At 54.9% G+C, this 25,961-nt stretch overlaps 1 protein-coding gene across 2 annotated transcripts in view; it reads right to left on the bottom strand.

Moving 5' to 3' along the window:
- Positions 1–25,961, bottom strand: part of GDPD5 (glycerophosphodiester phosphodiesterase domain containing 5) — a 92,399-nt gene that overhangs the window by 16,338 nt on the left and 50,100 nt on the right. For both annotated transcript variants that reach the window (XM_022593846.2, XM_089915320.1), the window contains 6 exons: positions 15,518–15,621; positions 11,637–11,730; positions 10,929–10,988; positions 2,496–2,594; positions 2,095–2,188; positions 1,575–1,720 (listed from right to left, as the gene is read on the bottom strand). In XM_022593846.2, coding sequence (XP_022449554.1) covers positions 1,575–1,720; positions 2,095–2,188; positions 2,496–2,594; positions 10,929–10,988; positions 11,637–11,730; positions 15,518–15,621 — 597 coding nt within the window. The remainder of the gene's footprint in view (positions 1–1,574; positions 1,721–2,094; positions 2,189–2,495; positions 2,595–10,928; positions 10,989–11,636; positions 11,731–15,517; positions 15,622–25,961) is intronic.

The following is a 25,961-nucleotide window of genomic DNA, read 5'->3' on the forward strand; positions in this document are numbered from 1 at the left end:
GAAACAAGAATGGCAAAATGTTGATAAATGGTGAAGGTGGTGTTGGATTCATTATACTATTCATTCCCCTTCTGTGAATGTTTGAAATCTTTCTGCTAAACAACAATCCACATGGGGCCACCCCACTCCTTCCCTTTGCCCCCACTTCCTGCCTCAGCACACCCCACCCTCTTGTCCTGTGGCCTCCAGAGCAGGTGGGGTGGGTAATACGGGTCATGGAAAGAAAAGCAGCTATAATATGGGGCCCTGCCTCCTGGAAGGCTGTCCTCCTAATTTATCCTTACAAAAGCCAGCAGCAGGGAGGCCTGGAGGGAACCAGCAACCCGCCAAACACACGGGCAGCATGTGGCAAAACTGGACCCCAAATCCAGATCCTCTGACTCCAAAACCATGGCCTTTCTAGCTGGTTGCCTCCAGGAGGTGCCAGGAGCAGCATGGGGTGTGATGGGAGGGCACCAGGGTCCAGCTCAGGGGCGCAGGTCTCTGAGCCTTATCTAGGAAATGTGCACAATAATGGTGATTTGCAGCCCTGTCCGACGTGACGCCTCCTTTAAATGCTTACTTCGTGAGGCCCCCTAGACTACCCTGAAATTCAACGATACCATGGAACTCCCAACTACTGCCACAACCAAGAAAAAGCTCTCATAGAGCCCTCAAGTGCCCCCTGGTGGTGATGAGTGGTACTGTATCTGTTGAGAACCAACGTTCAAGGCTTTTGTAGGTCAGGAAACCCAGTCTAGAGAAGCAGGAGGGCTTGCCCGAGGTAACAGGAAAGCATAACTCTTACTTTCTGTGAGCCAGACTCATATCTGGGCACATCACACATGCTAACTCTTGCTTCCTGTGGCCATACGGTGCAGACACTCCCATCATCCCAGGGGACAAGATGAGCAAACTAGGCACAGAGGAGATAGAATAGGCCCTGACTCCCACAGCTGCCACGGGGCCTGGAAGCCTGGCTCTGGTGCATACTCCCTCGAGGGGAGGGCCTACTCCGGGGTCACAGGGGTGGCAGAGAAGGAGCAGGTGCTGACTCTGACTCCTTCCACTCTCCGTCCCACCCGGTGCAAATGTTTTCCTTTAGCAGTGGGCTTGGAGCTGCACCCAGCTCTCTTGCCTGCACAGCCTGGAGGGTTTTTCTGCTGCTTTGTCCCAGCCCCTGGGCCCTGCTCTCCTCCCCACACCCAGCATCTCTCTCTCCTGGGCCTTCCTAACCTACAACCTGGCAGTATCTGGGCCTGGCCTAAAACCCTCCTGCATCTCTCCAGGGCCCTCAGGATGAAAGTGAAATCTTTCAAACCAGATGCCTTCGGGCTCTTCAGGACTTGATGCCATTGAAACTCTCCAGCCTTTTCACCAACCCTTTCCATTAAACCCCTCCCACGCCCACCCTCCAACACCACCACCACCAAAAAGGGCTAAAACTTGTGGCTATTATTACATTACGTGTATTATATACATTTCCCTGCAAGCTCCTCCTTACAAGGAGTTAGGTTTTTTGCCTGTCTCCCCTCTGCAATGGCAGCTCCACCCACCCCTCACCCCAGTCTTTAGGGCCCACAAGTGGCACTCACCATGGGGGCCCCGCGGTGGCCGATGAGGGCAGGTTTGGGGCCCAGGTCCTTTTTCTCCATGATGCAGGGAGAGGAGATGGTGAGAGGGGCCAGGTAGAGGGCAAACACCACGGTGAAGAAGGTACCAAGAATGGCCATCTGGGAGGCTGCAGACATGGGCCCAACCATGAGTCCCGGGCAGCTTGGCAGGGTGTGCTGGATCCCTCCTCCCTCTACTTGTCAGGACCCAGATGCTTTGAGGGGACCCTGCACCAAGAGGATCCCCCATTCTTGCTAGGAAGGTGAACCTGGCCTCTAAGTCACACACACATGTAGAGACACAGAGGAAGAAACACACAAGGCCGAGGCTGCAACCTCTGTGGAACCTGCAGGCCGGGACTGTGAACCGGGACTCCCCACACTGAGAGCAAGGGCCGCGCCATATCCCCAGGCTACCTAGGTAACGTCCAGGCGGGGGCAGGACAAGCTGGCCTTGGTACTTGGGGCACACGGAGGGTAGGTCCTGCCCAGTCATACTTACAGGATCGCTCTGCGCGGGCAAACTGTCCTGCCACAATCCAGGAGAGCGCAGTGATGGCGACCAGGGCCCCCATGTGCAGGAATGGCGCTGTGCCCTTGTGTGCAGGAAGGGACAAGAGAGACTGCTGGCTCCCAGCTGTGCCCAGACCCTCTGGTTACCAACGTCCTTACGGCCTGTCTCTATCCACGGGGCAGGAAAGTGTCTCCATTTTTCAGTGGAGGAAACTGGGAGTCCAGGTACCCCGGATTGTAGCACCCTCCCCGCCTCTGAGTTGCTATGTGATGTGGACCCCTCCCTACTTCCTCTGGACCTTGATCTAGAGAAACGGGAGTGACCATAAAGGCACTGTCTTGTTTTGAGGGTCCTGGGGAAGCAGCCACCCCGTCCCCACCCCCACTCACCTGCAGGGAGATAAGCAGCACCTCCCACTCGTCCTCCCACAGCTGGGCCACAGCTGACATGGCCACCACCGTAGCCACCAGGATGGCCACCAGCCCCATCTGGAAGGGGAAGAGCCACCAGAGGGTCAGGGCAGTGTCAAAGCCCCATCGGCCCAAGGGTCCCCGGTGTGTCTGAGAGGGAGAGCAAAGGTAGAGAGACGGAGCGAGAGGCTGAGAGGCGGAAAGGGGAGAGTAGAGAGTACAAGAGAGACGGACAAAGCAGGGCAGAGGCAGGCACTGGAAGAAAGCCAGAGGCAGCCGTGCAGAGGACAGTGAGAGGAGCAGAGGCAGGAGAAGGCAGGTGGACCCAGTGAAGAAGGGACCGTGGGAGAAATAGAAGGGAGGGCGGAGAGAAGACAGGTGGGCTGGAGCTGGGCTAAGGTGGGGCATGGCCCCAGGGCTCAGGGTGTGAGGAGGGAATACACTCGGCAAATGGGGGGCCTCCCTGAGCCCAGCAGGTCCCGTCCCAGGCCTTGCCCAGCCAGCCACCTTTCATCCAGCGTGACAGGTGAGGAGACCAAGGCTCCCCAGGAGATGGGGCACAGGGGGACCTGCCCAGGTTGCAGGGCAGCAGGCTGAGGAGCCAGGCCCCCCGCAGGAGGCTGACACCCAGCCTGGCCTTCAGGCTACAGCGAGCAGAGGTGAGGCAGGGGTCTGCCCCACACGCCCCGTTGCCAAGGCCTGCTCTCAGCCTCAGCCTCCTGGCTTCCAGCCTCTAATTCCTCCCAGAGGAAGTGAGGAGTACAGCTCTGACGGAACACCAGATGGAACCTTCATGGGACGGAAAGCTCTGGGGACAGATGGGATCTGAAGTGTGTCATGTAACATAAGACGCTCCCCCAAACTAAGTAATGCCTGGTTTCTGGTTACTCAGCCCCCCAGGGTCCCTGCCTTGGGCCCTGGATCTCACTCTGCCCAACCTCTCCACGCCGCCAGGCCTGCCTCGTAAAACTCAGCTCACACCTCTACCCCGAAGCCTTCCGCAGCCCCTCTCTCCATAGGCGCCTGCCAAGACCGCCACATCCGGCCCTCCTGACTTCCTACTGCCTGCTCCCAGCTGCTCTCTTTGCCAGCAGGGCTCTCGCCTTCTTTTTCTTCTGACAGTGTCTCTCCTGGAGGCAGCAGCATTGTGAGAGCCCTCTAACGACCAAACAAGCTCTAAATTGAGTTTCTAGCTCGTCAGGGCAGAGACAGAGGCTGATCCATCTTCGTTTCCTGCCACGCAGGGAAGATTCATCCCCGTCTGGGATTAAGTTTGCCTTTGGAGGCTTGTCGTTCCAGCCCATCAGCCTGGAAACAAATGTTTCAATAAGAAGCAGTAATAAGGCTGAGATGGATAGGAGCTCTTACGGACTGTGACATGCCGGTCCAGAGGACACGGGAATGAAAGACATGAAGGTGCATGGAGGGCCCGAGTGTGCCTGGCTCTGCGGGAGGCACTCCGCTTGCTCACGTTTATCCTCGTAAAATCCCAGCTGAGATGTTACCATCTTCATTTTACACATAGGAAAATGGGGCTCAGAGAGCCTAAGGGTTTGCTTGGTCACGTAGCTTTGAAGGGGGGCAGATTCAGGAGCAAACCCCATTCTGCCCGTCTCGGAGGTTGTGCTCTTTCTGGGATGTCACACTGCAGTGGAGGGAGCCCACAAGTGTCCTAACCATCCCTGAGCATCCTCCCAACCCCCCCCCACCCCAACACGCAGGCTCCCTGCCCCCTGCTGCCCTCCAGGCCATAGCAAGCATCTTTGAAGGGTCACCTCTGAGCATTTTATTACAGTATTTAACTGCTAGTGGAAATACTTGTAATAAAACTGATTTCCAAGGATCCTAATGCAATGAAAAATTTTATCCTCTCTGAATTCTGCAGTGGCTGTAGTGGCAACCTTATGCTCCACAGCATTACTGCAGTGGTCAAGTTCTGTGGGATTTCCCCACACACACGCCGTGTCCTTAAGCCACGATAACAGCGCTGACTCCCAACAACTCTACCACCCTTCCTCAAGTCTGACTGGAAAGGATACATCCCACCCAGAAGGCCCAGGGGAAGCCTCTGAGAAAGCGGTCTCTGGTTTTCTGTGCTGGAGGCACTGCGGTTTGTGACGACAGCGGGAGGGGTGGAGGATACAGGAGCTACGTCCGTTCATTCAGTGAGCCTTGCCCGGGTGCTGGGACCCGGAGGAGTTGGAAACCAGCTCTGCCAACAGGTTGGCGGGGGTAGCTGGAATCTGGGTTCTGTGGTCTAAGTGGCAGATTGGCCCAGGGTTCAGGGACCCACTTATGTCACATCCCTCGGTGACTGTGCCTAATGGGGGTGGTTAACTTCTCAAAGCATGTTTCCTGAGCTGTGAAATTGGGAGACTGAGTGCCTACCTGAAAGGGATTTGGAAAGATAAATGAGAAAATGCAAGAGAAATGCTCAGCACCATGGCTGGCACCAAAATAATGAGTGCTTACTAAATGTTAGTGGAATAACTTTTAAAAGTGGACATGATATCAAATAAACAGGATTATTTCAAGCAGTAAATGAAATACAGTGTGGAAAGCCCCTTACATGTAACCCAATAAATGATGGTTGTGGCACCGTACCTGACACGCAGGATGAATGTGCCTTCCTAAACCGCAACTAGAGGGATAGAGGCTAGACACCAGGAAGAACTGTGGAGCCTGGGCTGGTTGTTTGGAAGGAAGTCTGGATTCACTGGGGGTGCTGATGGGGACGGCCTAGGGAGGTGGGAGCTGTGATCAAAGCCCCTCACAGCGGTGGCACCTGAACTGATGCTGGGGTGGTAGGTGGGGTAGGAGGGGGGGTATCTCAGGGAGACCACCTCCTATTTACTTCAAAGCCCCCAAGTACCCTTCCACCTTCTTCTTCACGTCCTGGACCCCTGGACTTTTCCTGGAGGCTCACCTGGGAGGGATTTCTGGGAAATAGGAGCTTTGGGAGGACCGGGGAGGAGGGGGAAGGGCCCCAAGTGGACATCCAGATCCACTCACAGTACCCAGCCTGCCGCAAACAGCTCCCTCCCCGCACTGCCCAGAGGCCCTCTGTCCTCCAGCCCTCCCCTCCTCAGGATTCGGGGGGAACTGGAGACTCTCAGAATAAAGATTGTGATGAAAACATAGCATGAAACTATATAGCATTGGGGCTTCCCTGGTGGCGCAGTGGTTGAGAGTCCGCCTGCCGATGCAGGGGACACGGGTTCGTGCCCCGGTCCGGGAGGATCCCACATGCCACGGAGCAGCTGGGCCCGCGAGCCATGGCCGCTGAGCCTGTGTGTCCGGAGCCTGTGCTCCGCAACGGGAGAGGCCACAACAGTGAGAGGCCCGCGTACCGCAAAAAAAACCAAAAACAAAAACCAAAAAACTATATAGCATTAAGTATGGTACTGGTATAGGACCAGAGAGATAAATGAAAGTAAATAAAAAGCTTAGAAACAGATTTAAATACATAAAAATATTTAGTATATGATAAAAGTGGCATCTCAAATTAGAGTGGAAAGGATGGGTTACTCAACAGAGAGCTGGGACTGAGAAGCCACCTAAAAAGCACAAAGTAAGATCACATTGTACCCTAAAATAACTTTCAAAAGGACCACAAAGTTAAATGTTAAAAAAAAGTAGAAACATAATTACCAAATGATACCACAGAGAAATTTTTTATAATCTTGGAGTGGGAAAGACTTTTCTGACACGAAACCCAGGAGCCATAAGAGATGACAGAATCCCTAAGCATAAAAAATCCTTAAGGATAAAAAAATTCCTGTGGCAAAAATACAACAAGCAAAGTCAAAAGATGAATGACAACTAGGAAGGATGATTTGCAGTTCATCAGCCAAAGGCCTCATTTTCCAAATCTATAAAGAGCTCCTGCAAGTTAATAAGCAAAAAGCAAACCTCACAGCAAAAAGGCCAAATGATATGAGGAGACAGTTTATAGAAAAGGAAATGTCAATGACTTAAGCAGATGAAAGATGCTGAACCTAACTCATCATAAGGGAAATGCAAATTAAAACTACACAGTATGGGCTTCCCTGGTGGCGCAGTGGTTGAGACTCCGCCTGCCGATGCAGGGGATGTGGGTTCATGCCTGGGTCGAGGAGGATCCCACGTGCCGCGGAGTGGCTGGGCCCGTGAGCCGTGGCCGCTGAGCCTGCGCATCCGGAGCCTGTGCTCCGCAACGGGAGCGGCCACAGCAGTGAGAGGCCCGCGTACCGCAAAAAAAAAAAAACAAAAAAAAAACTACACAGTATGGAGGGACTTCCCTGGTGGTCCAGTGGTTAAGACTCTGCGCTCCCAATGCAGGGGGCCCAGATTTGATCCCTGGTCAGGGGACTAGATCCCGCATGCTGCAACTAAGACCCGGCGCAGCCAGATGAATGGATGAATGAATGTTTGGGACTTCCCTGGTGGCGCAATGGTTAGGAATCCGCCTGCCGGTGCAGGGGACACGGGTTCGATGCCTGGTCCGGGAAGATCCCACATACCACGGAGCAACTAAGCCCGTGGGCCACAACTACTGAGCCTGCGCTCTGGAGCCGGCGAGCCACAACTACTGAGCCTGCGCTCTAGAGTCTGCAAGCCACAACTACTGAAGCCCGCGCGCCTAGAGCCTGTGCTCCGCAACAAGAGAAGGCACAGCAGTGAGGGACCCGCGCACCGCAACGAAGAGTGGCCCCCACTTGCTGCAGCTCGAGAAAGCCCGTGCGCAGCAACAAAGACCCAATGCAGCCAAAAATAAAAAATACATAAAATAAATTTATAAAAAAAAAAAGAAAACACTACACTGAGGTACCATTTTCACCCATTGGGACTGGCAAAGTCAGGAAATCCCTGAACACTTTATGTGCAAGGGTGATTTTATAGGCACAATCATACATTACTGAGGGAGCATGAATTGGTGGCACCTGGCAAGGAGGCAGTTTGGCAGGAACTATCCGAATTACAAAAGTACACACTCGTTATCCAGCGATTCCCCACACAGGTCCGTGCCACACTGTGCTACCAGGGAACTGAAAGTTAAATGGGATGTTGATCAGGCCCAGCAACAGGGGACTGGCTAGATACCTCGGGAGCTAGGGATTAGATGGTGGGACAGGAGCAAGGGATGGACACCGATGGGAATGCTCCTATTGTACTGAAGGGGAGGGAGCTCCAAGAATTTTCTGTGGGGAGAGAGAGCGGGGAGGGGCATGATGGGGGTAGGGGATTAACTGTTATGCATAAAACTGTTATGTATAAAATAAGCTATGATGATACATTGTACAACACAGGGAATGTAGCCAATATTTTATAGTAACTATAAATGGAGCATAACCTTCAAAAATCGTGAATCAGGGGCTTCCCTGGTGGCGCAGTGGTGAAGAATCTGCCTGCCAATGCAGGGGACACGCGTTCGAGCCCTGGTCCGGGAAGATTCCACATGCCGCGGGGCAACTAAGCCCATGCATGCGCCACAACTACTGAGCCTGCGCTCTACAGCCCGTGCTCCGCAACAAGAGAAGACACTGTGTGAGAAGCCCGTGCACCGCAACGAAGAGTAGCCCCCGCTCCCGGCAACTAGAGAAAGCCTGCACACAGCAACGAAGACTCAATGCAGCCAAAAATAAATATAAAAATAAAATAAATAAATTTTTAAAAATTGTGAATCACTATATTGTATACCTGTAACTTCTATAATATTGTACCTCAACTATACTTCAATAAAAAAAAATACTACCCCAAATTTTTTTTCTTAAGGTGCAAAATAGAGGGTATAATAGGCTACTACTTGTGTTTAAAGAAAAAGGAAATGTGTGCATATATATATATATATACACACACACATACACATACATTTGTATGTACTTAAAATATTTCTGGAAAGATAATAGGGAGATTTACATTTTGTACTTCTTTGTACCTTTGTAATTTTGAACCATGTCAATGTATTAATGGTCAAAAGTCAGTTAAAACAAAACCAAAAAGAATAAGAATTTCTTAAAATCTTAGAATCGGGCTTCCCTGGTGGCACAGTGGTTGGGAGTCCGCCTGCCGATGCAGGGGACGCGGGTTCGTGCCCTGGTCTGGGAAGATCCCACATGCGGCGGAGTGGCTGGGCCCGTGAGCCATGGCCGCTGAGCCTGCGCGTCCGGAGCCTGTGCTCCGCGGAGGGAGAGGCCACAACAGTGAGAGGCCCGCGTACCGCAAAAAAAAAAAAAAAAAAAAAAAAATCTTAGAATCAAATGATAGAATCTTGGAAACAGAAGGGTAGAAGTTCCAGCCCCTGTTTGAATACTGAGCCCCAGGGAACTCCTTCCCTCCAGGTGCAGTGGGTCCAGCTATGGATCATCTCCGGCAGGAAGGACGTTCCTCGTGCTGACATCTCTTGGGAGGGATCAGAGGGGAGAGGGAGACAGGACTGGCACCCTGGGAGCTGGCACCAGTGCAGATGAAGCGACCTGAGCCCCCTTCCCCCAGGAGAAGACTCCGTGCACTGATCTGCTGCCCTGGCTAGCTCGGGCCTCCGGACGCCTCTCCACTGGGATCAAGCAGGTGCGCCCTGGCCTGCCGAGAGCCAGGCGTGCCCTGGAGGAGGTGGCTGCGGTGTGCGCCAGCCCGACCTGGGGTGCCAGCCGGTGCAGTTCTTTCAAAGTGTCAGCTTTGTAGCTGGGAGAAGAAAGTCCCTCACAGAGGGGACTTCAGAAGCCCAGAGGAGATCTTAGGAAAGAGTGACAAGCAGGAGGAAGGTGGGAGGGGACCAGAGGCAGCTCACTGCTTTTTTTTTGGCTGCGTTGGGTCTTTGTTGCTGTGTGCAGGCTTTCTCTGGCGAGTGGGGGCTACTCTTCGTTGCGGTGCGTGGGCTCTAGGCACGTGGGCTTCAGTAGTTGTGGCTCGTGGGCTCAGTAGTTGTGGCTCGCGGGCTCTAGAGCGCAGGCTCAGTGGTTGTGGTGCACGGGCTTAGTTGCTCCGTGGCATGTGGGATCTTCCTGGACCAGGGATCAAACCTGTGTATCCTGCACTGGCAGGCGGATTCTTACCCACTGCGCTACCAGGGAAGTCCCGTGGCTCACTGCTCTTCATCCCTCCAAGATTTCAGTTCCCCGGATCTAACTCCTCAGTTCCAGATCTCAGAGGCCCCCCTGGAGGCCCACAGGCACCTCCCGCTCCATGAAGCCCAACTGGAGCTCACCACATCCTTCTTCCGGTTCCTGCTTCGTATCTTTCTAGCTGGAAGTGAGCACCTCCCCTCAGAGTCACTCTGGACCCATCTCATGGGCTCGTGGTTATTTCTGGACATTTCTGCCCCTTCCTAAATGGCATGCTCACTCTGAGTCAGGCTCTAGGAAAAGAGGTGGCCCGTCCTTTCCTCCAAGGCCCAGGTGTTCCTGGGAGGGAGAGGCTCTCTCTTGGTCAGTTCTGTGCCACCCCTGCACCCGCTAGGCCCTCAGAAAGAGCAGGCATCAGCCACATGTATTCAGCACCATGCGTGCCACCAACAGTAAGCAAGAGAGCCAAGACTCTGCAACGTATGAAGCCTCTTTGCTTTGGGCCCAGTCCTGCATGGCGCACCAGGGACATGGAGATGGAAAGTCAGTTCTGGCCTGCACGGAGCTCCCAGACCAGGCACGGCTGGGGTCAGGAAGCCAGATGGAAATGGACAATAAGATGTCAGGACTGTGGCAGGGGAGCCTGAGGGTGCTGGGGGAGCCTGAGAAGTCTTGTGTAGGTGGGGAGGGGAACCAAGGAAGGGTCCAAAAGAGACAGAAAGGGAGGAGTGAAGGGGTAAAGCAGAGAAGAGGCAGACATGCCGGGAGGGCCTGAGATGTCTCATGTGGCAGAAGCTGAGGGTGACAGTCGCATGAGAGCAGCTGGGAGACCTCAGCTGGGGCCAAGTCACGCAGAGCCTTAATGCCAGGTGGGGGAGTTTGGATCACCCGGGGAGCAATGGAAATGGTGGGAAGGGCTTTAAATTGGGAGAAATATCACTGGATCAGAGTTTTAAAGTGAGCTCACTGAAGAGGAGAGGGTGAGACCGAAGGCAGAGCCAGCCAGAGGGCCAGAGCTGTGACCTGTGCTGGTTGAGCGCACGGCTGCAGAGCTAAGATCCTGGACCCTCCACCTATTAAGTGGGAGACCTTGGGTGAGTTACTTAACCTCTTTGTACCTCAGTTTTCCCAACTGCAAAATGGGATCATAACAGTACCTAACGTCGCAGGGCTGCTGTGAGGGTTAAATGAGTTAATACAGTCTAGACCGCGAGAACAGTGCTGGGCACACAGTGAGTTCTCAGTGTTAGCTACTAGAACAATTATAATCACGATGCAGGAGAGGGAAGATGTGTCCGGGTTCTTCCTCTGCTGCTGCGGCCTCCGGCCTCCCCGCTCCTCCCTAGGCCCCCACGGAGGCAGCCCTTACCTTGTGCAGCCAGTGGAGGTTCATCTGCTGCCCCACGGCAATGTGACACAGTGCCAGGACCTGAACGGGGGCCCACAGGGCTAGAGTCAGGCACCAGGTGTGACCTGGAGGTTTCTGCCAGTTCCCCAGACACCCTGCTCCCCACTGCTCTCTGGGCCCGGCTCAGCCAGTCAGCAAACCTCCCTGAAGGCGATGGGAATGCCCAGCCCTGCCCAGCCCAGCCCAAGCCTGGCCTCCTCCCAGATTATTCCAGGCCTCCAGGCTCCTTCTCCTCTAGGATTTTTCCCTCAAGAGGTCACTGGGCCCTGCTTCACTTGGACTGCCTAATTAGTGTTTTGGGAGTTCCAGGCTCCAGGATTCTGAAGCAGACTTCAGCCTTGTCCCCCAGGATGCCCCAGTCCAGCCTGGGGACTAACCTGAGTCTGAGGGAGTAGCGTATTGGGAGCAGCAACCACAGCAGAAGTTCCTGGAAGAGGAAGTCTGCAGTGGGGCCTAACAGCGGGATGCTCCACGGGGGTGGGGGAGAACATGCCAGGATGGGGCAAAGCAAGAGGACCTCCCTCCTTGAAGGAACCAAGCCCCAGCAGCCAGGAGAAAAGCCAGCTGCCCTCCTCAGACCAGGGCGGGCCCCTCCGTCAGCCCAGCACAGGCCAGGTCTCCCTTCCCCTGGGCACAGGGCCACCTGCCCTCTGAGACAGCCCCACGTACCTGGAGGCCTGCGACGTAAGTGAAGGCGGCTGCTGTGGTCATGAGGATGGGCACGGACCAGTCGCTCCAGTAGCCCGTGCGGTTGTAGAGGTACCTGCCAGGAGGAGAAGGGGCAAGGGTCACACCTCCACCAGGGAGCCAGGACGCTCCCTCGGGCCGGCCAGCTCTCAGCTCTCACGTGGCCCGCTCAGTGACCCGGCCCTGCCCACTCAGTGAGAAGGTCATTGTCTCCCTGGTCATAGGTCAGCCTCTGGATGGCTCATGGGGGACACCTGGGCATGCCAAGAAGCATAAACAAGAAGACAATTCCCCTTAATTCTACTGCACAGAAGTAACCATCACCAAAACTTTGCTGACTCCTTCCAGTGGGTTCCCCCCTCTGCTTATATATATATATATATATATATATATATATATATTTTTTTTTTTTTTTAAGAAGGCTGGTATTTTATAAATTTATTGTTTGTTTATTCATTTATTTATTTATGGCTGCATTAGGTCTTCGTTGCTGCACGCAGGCTTTCTCTAGTTGCGGCGAGCAGGGGCTACTCTTCATTGTGGTGTGCAGCTTCTCATTGCGGTGGCTTCTCTTGTTGCGGAGCACAGGATCTAGGCACACGGGCTTCAGTAGCTGTGGCACGCAGGCTCAGTAGTTGTGGCTCGCGTGCTCTAGAGCGCAGGCTCAGTAGTTGTGGCGCACGGGCTTAGTTGCTCCGCGGCATGTGGGATCTTCCCGGACCAGGGCTCGAATGCGTGTGCCCTGCATTGGCAGGCAGATTCTTCACCACTGCGCCACCAACCCCGCTTATATATTTGTGTAAACAGCAAAGCCGGGACCCCGCTGCGTACAGCACAGCAGTCAGAGTCCAGGCGTTGGAGGGAGGCACACGCAGATTCAAATCCCCTGGCTTGCAGGACTCTGTGGAGGTGACAGGCTCCCCTGAATCTAAGATGCCATTGATTGTGACATTCATCTCAATTTCAATGTTAACATGTGAAAAGATGAGGTCTTAGGATTGATAAAATGTAATACCTGACTTCCCTGAGCCTTAGTTTCCTTACCTACAGGATGGGGATAACAAAGTGCCCTTCATAGTGTTTCCTGAGGATGAAGTGAGGTGAGGAACATGGTAAGTACTCAGTTCTCTGCTTCTAATTAACACAAGCATTTACTGAAGTCACTAAAATCCTGAGGAAATGTGAGTTTTTTAATAGTCACGTGGCCTTCTATTGAATTAATGTACCATATGAAGCCAACTTCCTACTAACGACAATTAATAGTTTCCAATTATTCACTATCATAAATTAACACAATTTTTTTTTTGCACATACCTTTCTGTATTATCAATTATTTCCTCAGGATAGACTCCTACAAATAGGATTACAGGGCCAAAGGGAATGAACTTTTTAAGGTTCCTGATAGATGCTGCTTAGCTGCTCTCCAGGAGACTGAACCACCCATATCCTCCCTGTACAATTGGGGAAACTGAGGCTCAGAGAAGGCAGCAACTTGCACACGTCGTCAGAGAAACTGAGCCGGCGCCAGGCAGCTTCAGGCCTGCTGCCATCTTGGGCCTGGGCAGGGGGCTGGGAGGGGACACCAGGAGGACACTATGGGGCATCTGCCCTCCCCTGGCCCTCACCCTCAGATCCCAGTGGAAAATCTGTTGGGGAAACTGAGGCCCAAAGAAGGGCATGCCCCGGCCCTGGCGACTACTCCTGCAAAGTGTTCTGGCTCCACTTTTGGCAGGGAGCCCCCACTGGAAGGCAACAGCCCAGATGGTCCCTTCCTGGCTTTCCCTGTCTAACCCTGACCACCTCGGTCTCACTCACCTTCTCTTGCTTCATGAGCTATCCCCGGAGACTCTCTAGACCCTGAGGACCAGGCCAGGGGCTCCTGAATCTCAGCACCGACTCCAAGAAACTGAGGTGACAGGGTGGGGGAGCTGCAGGTCCTCAGGCCATCCCTAAGCCCCAGGCAGCCCTTCCCTCTGCAGCCTCTTCGACAGGGCAGGCATCCGTCTTCTGCTTGAGCTGCCCAGTGACAGGGAGCCCACTCTCTGCAGAGTGGGGTAGCTCCGTGGACAGCATGATACAGTCAGGAAGGCTCAAGTCCCTGTCCCAGATCTGACTGCATCTTGCTGTGTGACTTTGGAAAGGCTATTTAACCTCTCTGAGCCTCAGTCTCCTCGACTGTCCCCAGTATGTGTATTTGGCACCAAATGGTTGTGTGGCCCTGGGTGAGTCCTACCCCTCTCTGGGCCTTAGCTTCTCCTTCTGTACATGTTGGGGGTAGACCATCACCTGGGCAGCAGACCTGCAGTTCAGCAGAAGTGTCCAGGGTCTACAGTCGAGGGCCAGCAGAGACTGTTCCCAATTGCCCACAGCAGTGCCTGTGCTTTGGATACCTGAAGGATGAATAATTGATTTATGGCATTTAATAAAGGCCAGGGGCCACCTCTGGGACTCGGCTGGGGCTCCGGCTCATCTTGCTGGGCTGCGGCGGGACGGCAGCCGGTCCTTTATTGAGCTCATTAATAACAGAAGCACAGCACTGCCATGCAGAGGGGAGTGGATGCTCAGGCTCCGTGAACCGAATCTTAGGATCATCACAAAATCCTAGAACCACAGCCCTTCAGAAGCCCAGAGTCCAGAAATCCTAAATTCTAACATAATGGCCACCAGCTGGAGATTCGGCCTCCCAGGAAGCAGCCCTCAGGTTTAGGTGAGCTTGGAGCCCTCTCAGGTCCATCATCTTATTTCATCCTCAGGAAGACCTGATGAGGTCAGTTACTGAGGACTCACACTTATGTGCCCATGGTCACACTGAGCTGAACTTCTTTCTTTTTGATTTATTTATTTTGAATTTATTTATTTTTGGCTGCGTTGGTTCTTCGTTGCTGCAGGTGGGCTTTCTCTAGTTGTAGCAAGCGGGGGCTATGCTTCATTGTGGTGCGCGGGCTTCTCACTGTGGTGGCTTCTCTTGTTGCGGAGCACGGGCTGTAGGCGTGCGGGCTTCAGTAGTTGTGGGACGCGGGCTCAGTAGTCATGGCGCGCAGGCTCAGTAGTGGTGGCGCACGGGCTTAGTTGCTCCGCGGCATGGGGGATCTTCCTGGACCAGGGCTCGAACCCGTGTCCCCTGCATGGGCAGGCGGACTCTCAACCACTGCACCACCAGAGAAGTCCCTGAACTTCTAACCAAAAGGAAAAGGCAGCACTGGATGGACAGGGAGCACTGGCTGCCAAGCCCCAACTCTGCCCCCCAACTGGTTGTGTGAACTTGGGCCTCAGTTTCCACACCTGTCAATGGGGGAGTTCCCACTAGAACCGAGGGAACGTCCCCTCCTCTGTGCCTTTCACTGTTTAACAAAGGCAGACAGTGGGGGGGTGGGGGTGAGGAAGAAACAGGTGCCCTCGTGCACCCGGGTACCAGCCTCAGCTCTGCCCTTGGACCCGAGGCTGCTGTCCACAAAGGACCCTGAGCTTTCCTAGAACCACCTACCAGCCCTGCCCAAGGCCCTGCTCAGGGAGTTAGGAGGCCTGGGGTCTGGGGCCACCTTGTCTGCTGAGGCCTTGGTCTCTTTGGGCCTTGGAGTCCTTGTCTACAAAGGGGTCAGAGGTCCCAGCCCCCAGCTGAGCCCTGCCCCCATCTTAACATTCCATTTTCATGACAGCAGCGCGAGGGAGGAGGTCTCAGCTCTTCGCTAAGCCTCTGTTCTCTCCAGAGGACTGTGTCCCCCAAGGCTATACAGAGATTTGGTGACCAGTGGTGGCAGAGCCCTGAGGACCAGCCCAGGAGAGAGACTCAAACCCAAGCCCCGTCCCGGTCTCAGCCGCCGGATGACCAGGCCCCAGGCCCCCGCCCCCTGATACCCACTCACCAGTTGAATTCATCGTAGTCGTTGTGGACTTCCCACCAGAAGTACAGCCAGGTGAGCGTGAGGCCGAAGGTCAAGGTGAGAAGCAGAAACCAGAGGCGCTCCCACTGGAGGGGCCAAACGAGGAAAGGGGTCAAGTGGGGCAGGGATGGCCCCAGGCCACCTCCACCCAGCATGGTCCCACCCCTCCCCCTTTGTAGCCCCGCTGCCAGGCAGGGATCACTGCCCTCTTCACATGGGTGGGGACCTGAGGCTCAGAGAGGGAAGTGACCTACCCAACATCACTGAGTCCCAAGTCACAAAACAGTGGGGAGCCAGAGCTGGGCCCCTTGTGCTGCAGCCTGAGGCCCTTCCAGTGTGCACCAGTCTCCAGGAGCAAAGGCCATATCTGCCTAAGCCTTCACACTGGGAGGGTGATCCGCAGTCTGAGGGTCACATTCCTCACCTCCTTCCCTCCTCACACACGCCTGCAAAGTAGGTGTTCTTTCTCACCTCTGCCCCCTGCTACACTGAGGCCCAGAGAGGTGAAGTGACTTGCCCAAGTCACACAGCAAGTTAGAAGAAGATTAAAGAGCAGTGCCCCAGCCTCTAGAGTTGAAGGAATGCGGTGTTCTACAACCCCCAGCAGGGGTGGCCTCTCTCTCCTGGCGGGGGGCGGGGGGCTACTGACGCCACCTCTGCTGCTTCCCGAGAGGTCTGCAGGCACTTCCGCTGGGCCCTTGGGCTCATCCCTGCTTTCATCCGTCCCCTTATCTCAGAAGCACAACAAGCTTGGAACATCCTGCTCTCTGGGAAACTGCTGAGATCATCAGAACAAACAACAGACCTTGAGGGGAAGTCAGTGCAGGAGACAACCAAGACCACCCTCAACCTTGAGCGGCTGGAGGGCTGGAGGGCTTGGAGCAGCTCAGCATCTCTCACCCAGCCACTTCCCGGGCCCCTTGCCGGGCTCCCCGCAGCTTTCCGGGCTTCTTTGATCCTTCCTGCACCGGACAGCCAGCTTGGAGCTACGGTTCTAATCCCAGTTTAACCTCTTGATGGCTCCATCTGGAAAGCAACCCCACTCTGGTCCATAGGGCAATCCTCCTCCTCCCTGAGGCCTGCCCTGTCCCAGCAGGGTGAATCCCATCTCCTCAGAGCTTCCATAACTGTTGCAGCCATGTCGGTTAAGGCACAGACCCTGCGGTTCTAGAACTGTCCTTCTATATGTCGGTCCCCCCTGCCATACAGTAAGCACCTTGAAGATCTGGGTGGTCTTCATATTCCCAGGGTAGGTGGCAACTTAGGAAAGATTCGATAGTGAGATGGCAGGTGAGCAAAGGTCCTCTCTCCTACTCTGGCATGAGTATGCCCACCCAGGAGAGATTTCACTGGGGGCTTACCACCCTACCTCCACAGAGGAGCCCTCGGTCTTTTGTGAACCCCGAGCCAGCAGCGGTGAGTGGCCATCTGTCCACAGAGATCACTCTGCCTCAGCAGGTGCAAGGCCTCTGGCCAGAGGACAAGGTTCTGAGAAGGGCCCGGGTGAGGGGTAAGCCTCTGCCTATGATGGGTCCTGTCCCAGGCCAGCAGCATGGAGTCCCGTGGGACCAGGGAAATACCTGCAGGGACAGTGGCAGGTAGAGAACCCGCCACAGGTGCCGGGGGGTGGGGAATGTCCTATGGTGATGTGTGATGCAGGACTCAGGGGCAATTCTGACAGGTGGCCAGAAAGACTGCAGGTGTCAGGGGGGCCCACAGCACACAGGGGTCCTGTGCACTAAGGGCCACGGTCCTCCCTTGGCTGGATCCTGAGAGTGGGGCAGGGAGGAAAGGGCAAGAATGAGGGGCTGCCGCCCCTCCCTACCCCTGGGAACCGCAACAAAGAACTAGGGACCCCATTATTGGAGCCAGGCATGAGCCGGGGCTGGGGGCCACCCAGGGATGAAAGTCCTGGGAGCTGAAAGCCAGAGGTCCCACGGCCACAGGGAGCCTGTACATAGGGGTGAAGAGGCCCCATCCACAGTAGGGATGGAGGGGGCAGGTCCCTCTAAGAACAATCAGAGGAAAAAACTGAATGGCAGGGGCTGGAAGAAAGGGGAGGGAAGGCCAGGAACTGGGGGAGGAAGTGGCCTGGGGAGCAGCTCCACTGACAAAGAGGCTCCAAATGGCACTAATGGTCCTTGTCAGGGCGTGTTACAGGAGAGGGGCCTGAGCCAGCTCCGCCCCCCCAACAAGCCAGCCTGGCCCTGCTCCAGAGATGCAGGCTGTGAGGCCACGGCCATGCTGGCAGGGATGGGGGAGCCACTGGCCCTCCATCGCCTCCCACAGTCTGTACAATGCCTGGGTATTTATCCCCAACTCAGAGCAAACAAAGACACCAAGACTCAGAGAAGGGCCACCACATATGGCTGAGCAAGAAGTGCCAACACTAAGAAGTGCCACTCACATCATGGTCACCACTGATGTCCTTATTTGTCACGACAGTTTTCGAGCAGATAACAGTCAAGATCCCTGGGGACGCGGCACTCTTTGCTAATTTGCACAGAGGCTCAATATGGATGAGTGGAGGTGAGTCAGAGATTGAGCAACGTATACAAGGTGACCAAGTCGGGGAGAAGTGGAGGGGGGCGTTGAACACAGGTGCCCGGCAGGAGGCGATCGTCTGCTGCCCCCTTGGGAACCAGCCCCGCACAGCTCTCGCAAAACCCGCCCTTGCCCTCTGGGTCCCAGGCATGTTAATCCCAGACCCAGTTCGGCCTCCTGAGAGTCCTTTATCCTCTCTTGCTGGAGTCCACACCCTAGGCCAAGCTTTCTTCTCCTTCAGGAAGCTCTCCCATCCCTCCAGCTCCCAAGACCTCCTTTTCTTTTTTCTTTTCTTTCTTTCTTTTTTTTTTTTGGCCATGCCACGTGGCATGTGGGATCTTAGTTCCCCTACCAGGGATCGAACCCATTCCCGCTGCAGTGGAAGTATGGCGGGGAAGTAGAAGTCTTAACCACTGGACCACCAGGGAAGTCCCAGGACCTCCCTCTCTTAACTGCTTCTGCACAGACTCTTGGTACCCATCAACTTGACTGTCAATCACATTCTGAATTGTGGAGGTGGAACGAGCCCAGGCTCAAGAGGGAGACAGACCTGGCTCTGCCACTTGGGTGAGGTACTTAATCCCTCTGAGCCTCAGTTTCCTCACCTATAAAATGGGAATAACACCCCCTACTGTGGAGGGTTGATGTTCAATGAGGTGACATACATCAAGCGGCACACAGTAGGCGCACACTAAGGGACAGTTCACTGGGCTACGGACTCCTTCAGGGCAGGGATGGCTGAGGTATCTCTGTGCACCCTGGGCCCACATCCCTTGGATCACAAGGAGGTGCTCAGACATGGTGTGAGGAACAGAAGAAGGTGTGGACGTGGTGGGGATGCAGGGAGGTCTCAGGGCCACCAGTGGACAAGGACATCATCCAACCCCAGATTTATCCTCAGGCGAAGCCTGGGGTCCCCAGGGAACCAAGGGAAGGAGCTCCCATTGTGACACCACAGCCCCTTCCTTCCAGTCTTGCAGCTGCCTGGGAGCAGGATGACAGTCAAGGCGCAAGGAAGAAAGGCTGAGAGCAGCTGGGGAAGGGGATGGGCCCTGGCTGCGGGTGGGGCAGGGGGCTCCATCCCTGTTACAGGGGTGACTGTGGCGGAGAATCCCAGAGGCCCGGCCCCATCCCGTCTCCTCCCACTCTTGCCCCCATCCTCCAGGAAGACGAGACCCTCCACCCCACACGGGCAACCGTATGCCAGTTTCTCCTGCTCACTGTCTCCTGTTGGCTGTCACGTCTTCTCCTCACCCCTCTTGTCTCTGTCCCACCCCCAGCCTTCTGCATTTAGAGGAGAATGTGTGTGTGGAGAGAGAGCCTATTAGCAGCTGGGGCTCACGGGGTCACAGAGCGCTGCAGCCACAAAGCCCAGCCCCACACAGGACGTGTGCTGCCCGCTGTGGGCCCCTGCCCACCCCAGACCGTGGCCCTGGGCCAGAACACACACAGACACTGCTGGGGTCCCCCCGGGGCCTGAAGCACCTCCCCTGGGTCCCCCAAATTGACCCTGGAGACTGAAATCTGCGTCAGGACGGCCCCTGAGCACGAGCCGCCTCCCTGCCCTTGGTGCCACCATGACCTCAGGTTCACTGGTGGAGGCAGAGCTGTCTCGCTGGACTCCTGTTCCCTGCCTGTCCTCCGGGGCAGAGATCACCTCTGCGTCCTCCAGGATAGGAGCTTGCCCTGCTTCTGCTCCCACAGCTCCAGAGATGGGCACTCTCCCTGTGGGTGCTGCCGGGCCCTCCTCTGGGCTGAAAATTCTTCCCTCTGAGACAGCAGCCGGATAGAGGCAGGCTGTGTTTGGGAGTCCAGGAATGCTGGGTGTGACTGGCCACCTACTAAATGGGTGACCTTGGAGAAGACATTGCTTTATCCTCCCTGAGCGCCGGCTTCCTGCTCTGTAAAATGGGGACAGCAGTGCTGGACAGAAGTATCTGGCAACGGCAGGGTGTCAGAAGGTGTTGTCCTTGCCTCCATCCCTGCCTGAGGTGCCGCTGATTTCTGCCTCCTTGGCTGCCACCCTGCAGCTGGTTCTCTGACACCACAGAGAACAAGTCCGGCAAAAGGGCAAGAACACGGGTCAAATGACCAGGGCGCGGGGGAATACAATCAAGAGCTGGATTTTCATTCCCCGCCCTCTACCACTAGCCGCATGGCTGCGGGCCAATCACTCGGGACCTCAAGCCTCAGCTTCCTCCTCTGTTCCTGAGGATGACATCACCTCTACCTCACAGGAGGACTGCCAGGATCAAATGGGATTACAGATGTAAGCTGTACGTTGCCAAATCCATGATCGTTCCTATAATTATCATTTCGTGTCTGACAGTCCTTTAATTATGTGAAGGCAGTGATCAAGTCTTCCCCGCCCCCTGCTCTACATCACATTTCCCCAGCTGAGGAAGACAGCCAAGCAGATCACCCCCTCCCAGCCCAGGGTTGGTGCCATGGTCAGGGGGATGCAGAGGTCAGGCCCAGCTCTGCAGGCTGCAGTCCTAGGAGCCAGCACGGCTTAAGGAAGAAGATCCCACATCACTGGCCACGGAGGACAGAGCCCTATATGAGCACTTCGCAGAGTTGGGGGTGGGGCAGTCCTAAGAGCCCTCTACCTGCTGCTTCGCATCTCGCCCTCTCCACAGCTCTGCAAAGCAGATGGAATAGTTGGAGGAAACCAGGACTCAGAGAGGGGAAGTGAGCTGCCCAAGGTCACAAAGGGCAAACGTAATGATGGAACCAGAATTCACACCCAGCTCTGGGTGCCTCCAGCTTCAACTATCCCAAAGCAACAAAAAGCAAGACATGTAATTATCCTTGTCTGACCAAGGAGGAAACTGGCTCAGAGAGGCAAGGCCTTGCCCAAGGTCACACAGCAAGTCACAGGCAGAGCCAGGGCGGGAACCTTGGAATTTCAGAGTTACAAAAGATTTCAGAGACCATCTTGCCTCATCCTCTAAAGGTCCAATTAAGAACTGGAGAAACTGAGGCCCAAAGACAGGGAATGGCCTGGAAGGATGGACACAGGATTAATACCAGGTAAATTAGTACAGAAAGGATGGAGAATTCAACAGATGGTACTGGGACATCTGGACATCCATTTGGTAAAAAAAAATATATAATTAGACCCCTACTTCATACCCCAAACTCAATTCCAGCATCTCCCCTCCACGCCTGCATCACCACTCTCTTCCAGTCATTCTACACACGTGCTGAGCCCTGGACACTGGGAGACAGGTCAGGCTTGGACTCTCCTCTGAGCAACCTGCACAGAAGACTGACCAGCCAGCAGGCAACGCCAATCGTAGAAACGAGTGTGGCGAATGGGGCAAGCAAGGGCTGCCAAGGAGCACACTGCCAGTTATCGGGGAAGGGATGGTCTGGAGGGCTCTCTGGAGGAGGAGATGCTTGCAGCAAAGCTGAAAGGAATGGGCTTGCTGGAATGGGCTTACCTGACAAGGTAAGGGCAGAGGGAGGGAGTGGAAGGTGCAAAGGCACAGAGCCTGGTAGCTTTCGTTTGGGCCAACTGGCTTCTTAGGGGTTTATAAAAGCTTTCTCTATGTAAGAGTAGTAACTTTCATATAGATTGTCTACTTTTTCTTATTTTATCAGTTGACTTTAATTTTGTTTTTCATGCTTTTTGTTTAAACCATTTACATTTTTACGCAGTCAGATCTACCCCTTTTTCCTTTATGGGTCTTTGCCTTTGGTATCGTGTTTAGGGCAGGTGGCCCACGATTATAGATTTAATTCATATTTACACTGATAATTTCTCTTTGTTTACACTCGAATCTGTAATCCACCTACCTATCTATAGCTCCATATGTGTGTATACGTGTATGGAGAGAGGTTTCAAAGCCTTTCCTCTAAAGCATGAAGATTAGAATTTCTTTTACTTTACATCTTTCCGAGTTATTTGAATTTTCTCAACAAATGTGTGCTTCCTAAACAGAAAAAAAAGGACCTTAAAAAAAGAAAAAAATACATTTCATCCATCTGGAATTTCTTTTGATTTGAGGTAAGAGACAGGGATCTAATTTTACTTGCACCAGATGGATACTTCAGCTGTCCCTGTACGGTCTGTGATATTTGCAATGATTTCCGTGATTGTCTACCACACAGCACGCTCTCAGATGTGTGTGGGTTGTTTCTAGGTTTTCTAGTCTGTCCCAAGGCAGCCCTTCCCTGCGTGCTGGCTCTGCCTGGCACAGCTCCTTCCACGTGGCTGAGCTCAGCTCCCTGTGCCACTCCTGGGGTCCCGGCTCTGCTTTGAGGCCCCAGAGTCCAGCTGTGCCCTCAGCACCACACAGCCTTGCAGAGACTGGAGAGCGATTGAGGGGTGCCTCCCCGCCTAGTCTGTCCACCTGCAGGCTGCACCTCGGGCACACCGGCTCCTCTAATCATCCTCCTGTTTCATCCTCGCCAAGTTCCTAACGGGGAGACTGGTGAATGTCAGCTGGGAACAGTGTGTGGAGCTCCCAGAAGAGAGAGCTGGGCAGCCATGGCAGGATTACTCTGGCTCTGACCCAGGAGATTTGGGGGAGGGGGCAGCCTAGGGAGGTTTGAGATGGATCTCAGCATTAGGGCCGAGTAGGGAAAAGGATTAAAATCCCCAGCCCCCAGCCAGCTCCTGACAGCCTAAGAGGCTGGATTTATTTTTCTGGGCTACAGGGAGCTGGGCAATTAGGCCTCTGTCTGCCCTTGCTTCTGCCAGGGTGCACTCAGAGTGGCTCATTAGGCAGGAGAATGAAGCCAGGCTCAGCCTGGAGCACCCCGTCCTTCCCCGAGCATCCTGTGGCTTGCGTCAGCCCTTGGGGAGACATGAGCAGAAGAGCTGGGGGCCCTTAGGAGGGATTATCCCAGCGCCCTGCAGGGGGACCGGCCAAGGCCACAGGGTGGTGAGTGGCCACAGCCTCTTGCTGACGCCCATCACCTCCTGCCCCATACATGCTCCCTAAGCAGACACGCAAGGTGGTCACAGAGGTCATGAACAAGAGCTTATTCGTCTCCCCGGGAGCGTGGCCTGACCACGCCCGGCCCCCTCAGTGCCGTTCAGAGAGGAGGAGGTGGGGTGCGGGGGTTCCCGAAAGCCAGCGACGGCCTGGCTTTATTACAGCAATAAATCCTTAGCTCCCTGTGCTGCAACAACTTCTGCCAGCCTCTCCTCTCCCTCATGGATGCAGTAATATCATCTCCCATTTTCTTATCCTCATGGCAAACCTGCAAGGTTTATAGGATAAAATGGCTCTTATCGTCGCCAGTTTAGAAGTGGCAGAATTGAAGCTCAGAGGGCTCCTCTCTGACCTACTGGGTCCCTCTCCCCCAAAGCACCAGAGAAGGGAACAGCCATCCCTTTGAAAGTGTGTAGGGAGGACACGTTTTCCCCAAGTTGGAACAGTGGTCTGTCCTGTTCAGGACGTGAGACACGTTGGTATCTGTTATCTAACTAGACCCTTGGGGCGTGGGTTTGTACCTCCACCTCACCCACAGCAAGCTGAGGCCCAGAAAGGGTCTGGCCTTGTCTAAGGCCACACACTAAGTCACTGGAGGAGGCAGGGTAGAGTTCAGGCCACAGCTCCCTTAGCCAGGAATGGCCAGGTGCGTCTGGCTGACTCCAGTCACACCCTGGAGGCCATTCCAAAGGCTGCTTCCTCCAGGGAGCCCACCTTGGTTCCTGAGTGAGATCCACTCTTCCCTGCCCCATAGCCCTGCCACAGGCCCACGTGGTGTTGATAGGACAAGAACGTGGGGAGCCAGCTGGGAAACTCACCCCCTCCTCCTCCCACTGGCAGAGCCTGGCCCCACCTCCAAGGGTGGCCTGGGAGGTCCCTCGGCTGACCTGGGAGGTCAGCCACAGCCAGGGGCACTGGAATGCAGCATGCGCCCCTACTCTCCAGACCACCCAATGCTCCTTGGGGTGCTCACCCGGGAGCTCATCGCGGGTCCAGCCTCCCCACCCTCACTGGCTTCCTCACTTGCTCTTCAAGTCACCCACTCAGTCTTCCTCCCACTCCTTGCCTGAGGTCCTCCTCTGAGCCAGGCCCTGGCTTCAGCACACTCACGGTCCAGTGGGAGAAACAGGAAGTCAGGACCCACATGGGCAGCCCAGGCCCGAGATGCTGCGGGAGCCCAGGGGAAGGGGAGAGGCAGGGAAGGAGGCCTGACTCTTTTGTTTGAAGGGGACACTTCTTAGAGGAATAGAGGTCTGCGATGAGCCTTGAGAGGCAGAGACCAGAGAGAAGGCATTCCAGGCAGAGGGGACAGCGGAGCAAAGGGCAGTGCTGTGAACGGGTGAGGTAGGTTATCCCGGGATGGCTGTGTGGAGGGTGAAGGGTGACGGAGTGCTGATGGATTTCCCAGCAGCAGGTGTCTTCCTGCCATGGTGGGAGGTGCTCCCATCGAAAGAGGTAGGCAATGGTGGGGTGGGGGTGGGGTATTTTGTCTGTGTTCCACCCGCCCCCACTGCGCTATTCCTGGACACTCCTGAGACCGCACGGCCTCTCACACACCCCCTGGGCACAGCATGGTTTCCCGACTCCAGGAATGGCCTCATCCAGCCAGGTGGAAATCATGGGATGACAGGAGGCATCATCAAAATTCTCTTCCGCAGCCAGTCTGCTGAATGCACCGTCTAGGTGTCTCTAGAATCCCTCCCTTTGCTACTTCTTTGCAGACCCCTCCCCCTAGTTGAGGCCTCAGCCTTTCTTGTCTAGCTCCCTGCCATCCCCGCCTCCACTCAAGGCCCCTCAGCGCATTCTCCGTGATTGAACCAGAGTGGTCCTTGCACAGACCGAGTCCGACTGGGCTCCCACCTCCCAGGATGGAGTGCAGGCTCCCCAGCACAGCCTCTGGCTCAGGTCCCCTTGGCCACACGCTCTCCCTCCTAACACCAGAGCTGCACTGGGCCAAATCGCTTTCAGTTCCCAAACACAAGACACTCTTGTAACATGCAGCTCCCCTGCCTTCCCCACTCTGGCATGACATGATGTGCTAACTCTCTCTGACACCAGCTCAGGCAAGCTTTCCTGCCTGCGGTGTCCCTGGGCCCCGGCAGTGATCACCCTGGGTGGTCTGGAGGTCTGTTCTGATCTGCTCCCCACCCACTTAGGGGCCCTTCAAGGGAGGGAGGAACCAGGTTTGATATACCTTTGACCCCTGGACTCAGGGCAGGTATCAGGACAGGTTTGTTGATTGAGTAAGTAACCAACGCATCCCAGGCAAGACTGTTTGGTTTGGAACGGGGGAGAGGGCATGGGACTGGGGGTGCAAGCAGGCGCAGTGCAAGCCGTGCCTTCAACTCCTCGGCTTGAATAAATCACTTCCTCTTCCTGGAGCCCCATCCATAAGACAGAGGGGGTCAAAAGAAGCTTAAAACACCCTTCAAAAGGCAAACATACTATAGAAGTGCGAGAGAGTTGACTGTCTCCTTCAACGTCTCGGGCTGGAAGTCCCTCCAGGCATCTGACTTATATCCCTCTTGCTACAAAGAAGCTGGTTTTGACACTGTGCTCCCTCCCACAGATGCAGAGTCTTCAGGGGCCTGAGAGCTGCCTTCTGTCCTACCCCATCCTTAATTGGCAATATTAGAGTAATGAGTCACAGACAACAACCAATTAATTATCCCCAGTTATAAAAAGCTTTTGCTTCCGCTTCCTAGCTGTTGAGTGAGCCAGGCTTCTGCTGCCAGGCTCCTCCACTTCCTCGGTGTTGGGGGGCAGGAGAGGACGTCATTTCATCTCTCTGGTCCTCAGTTTCCTGTTTCCTTATTTGTCAAGTGTGTGTCCTGGGGGGTGGGGACAGTGTGAGCAGAGGGTTGGAGGAGATGGGAATGTGAGGGGCGGGGAGGGGCAGGAAGGAAGGAGGCCAACCTGGATGGAGAGCAGCAGGG

This window comes from Delphinapterus leucas, chromosome 7 (assembly GCF_059928025.1).
Source record: "Delphinapterus leucas isolate spDelLeu-1000000601 "Yukka" chromosome 7, BTC_Dleu_Yukka2, whole genome shotgun sequence".
In the NCBI taxonomy this organism is placed as follows: domain Eukaryota; kingdom Metazoa; phylum Chordata; class Mammalia; order Artiodactyla; family Monodontidae; genus Delphinapterus; species Delphinapterus leucas.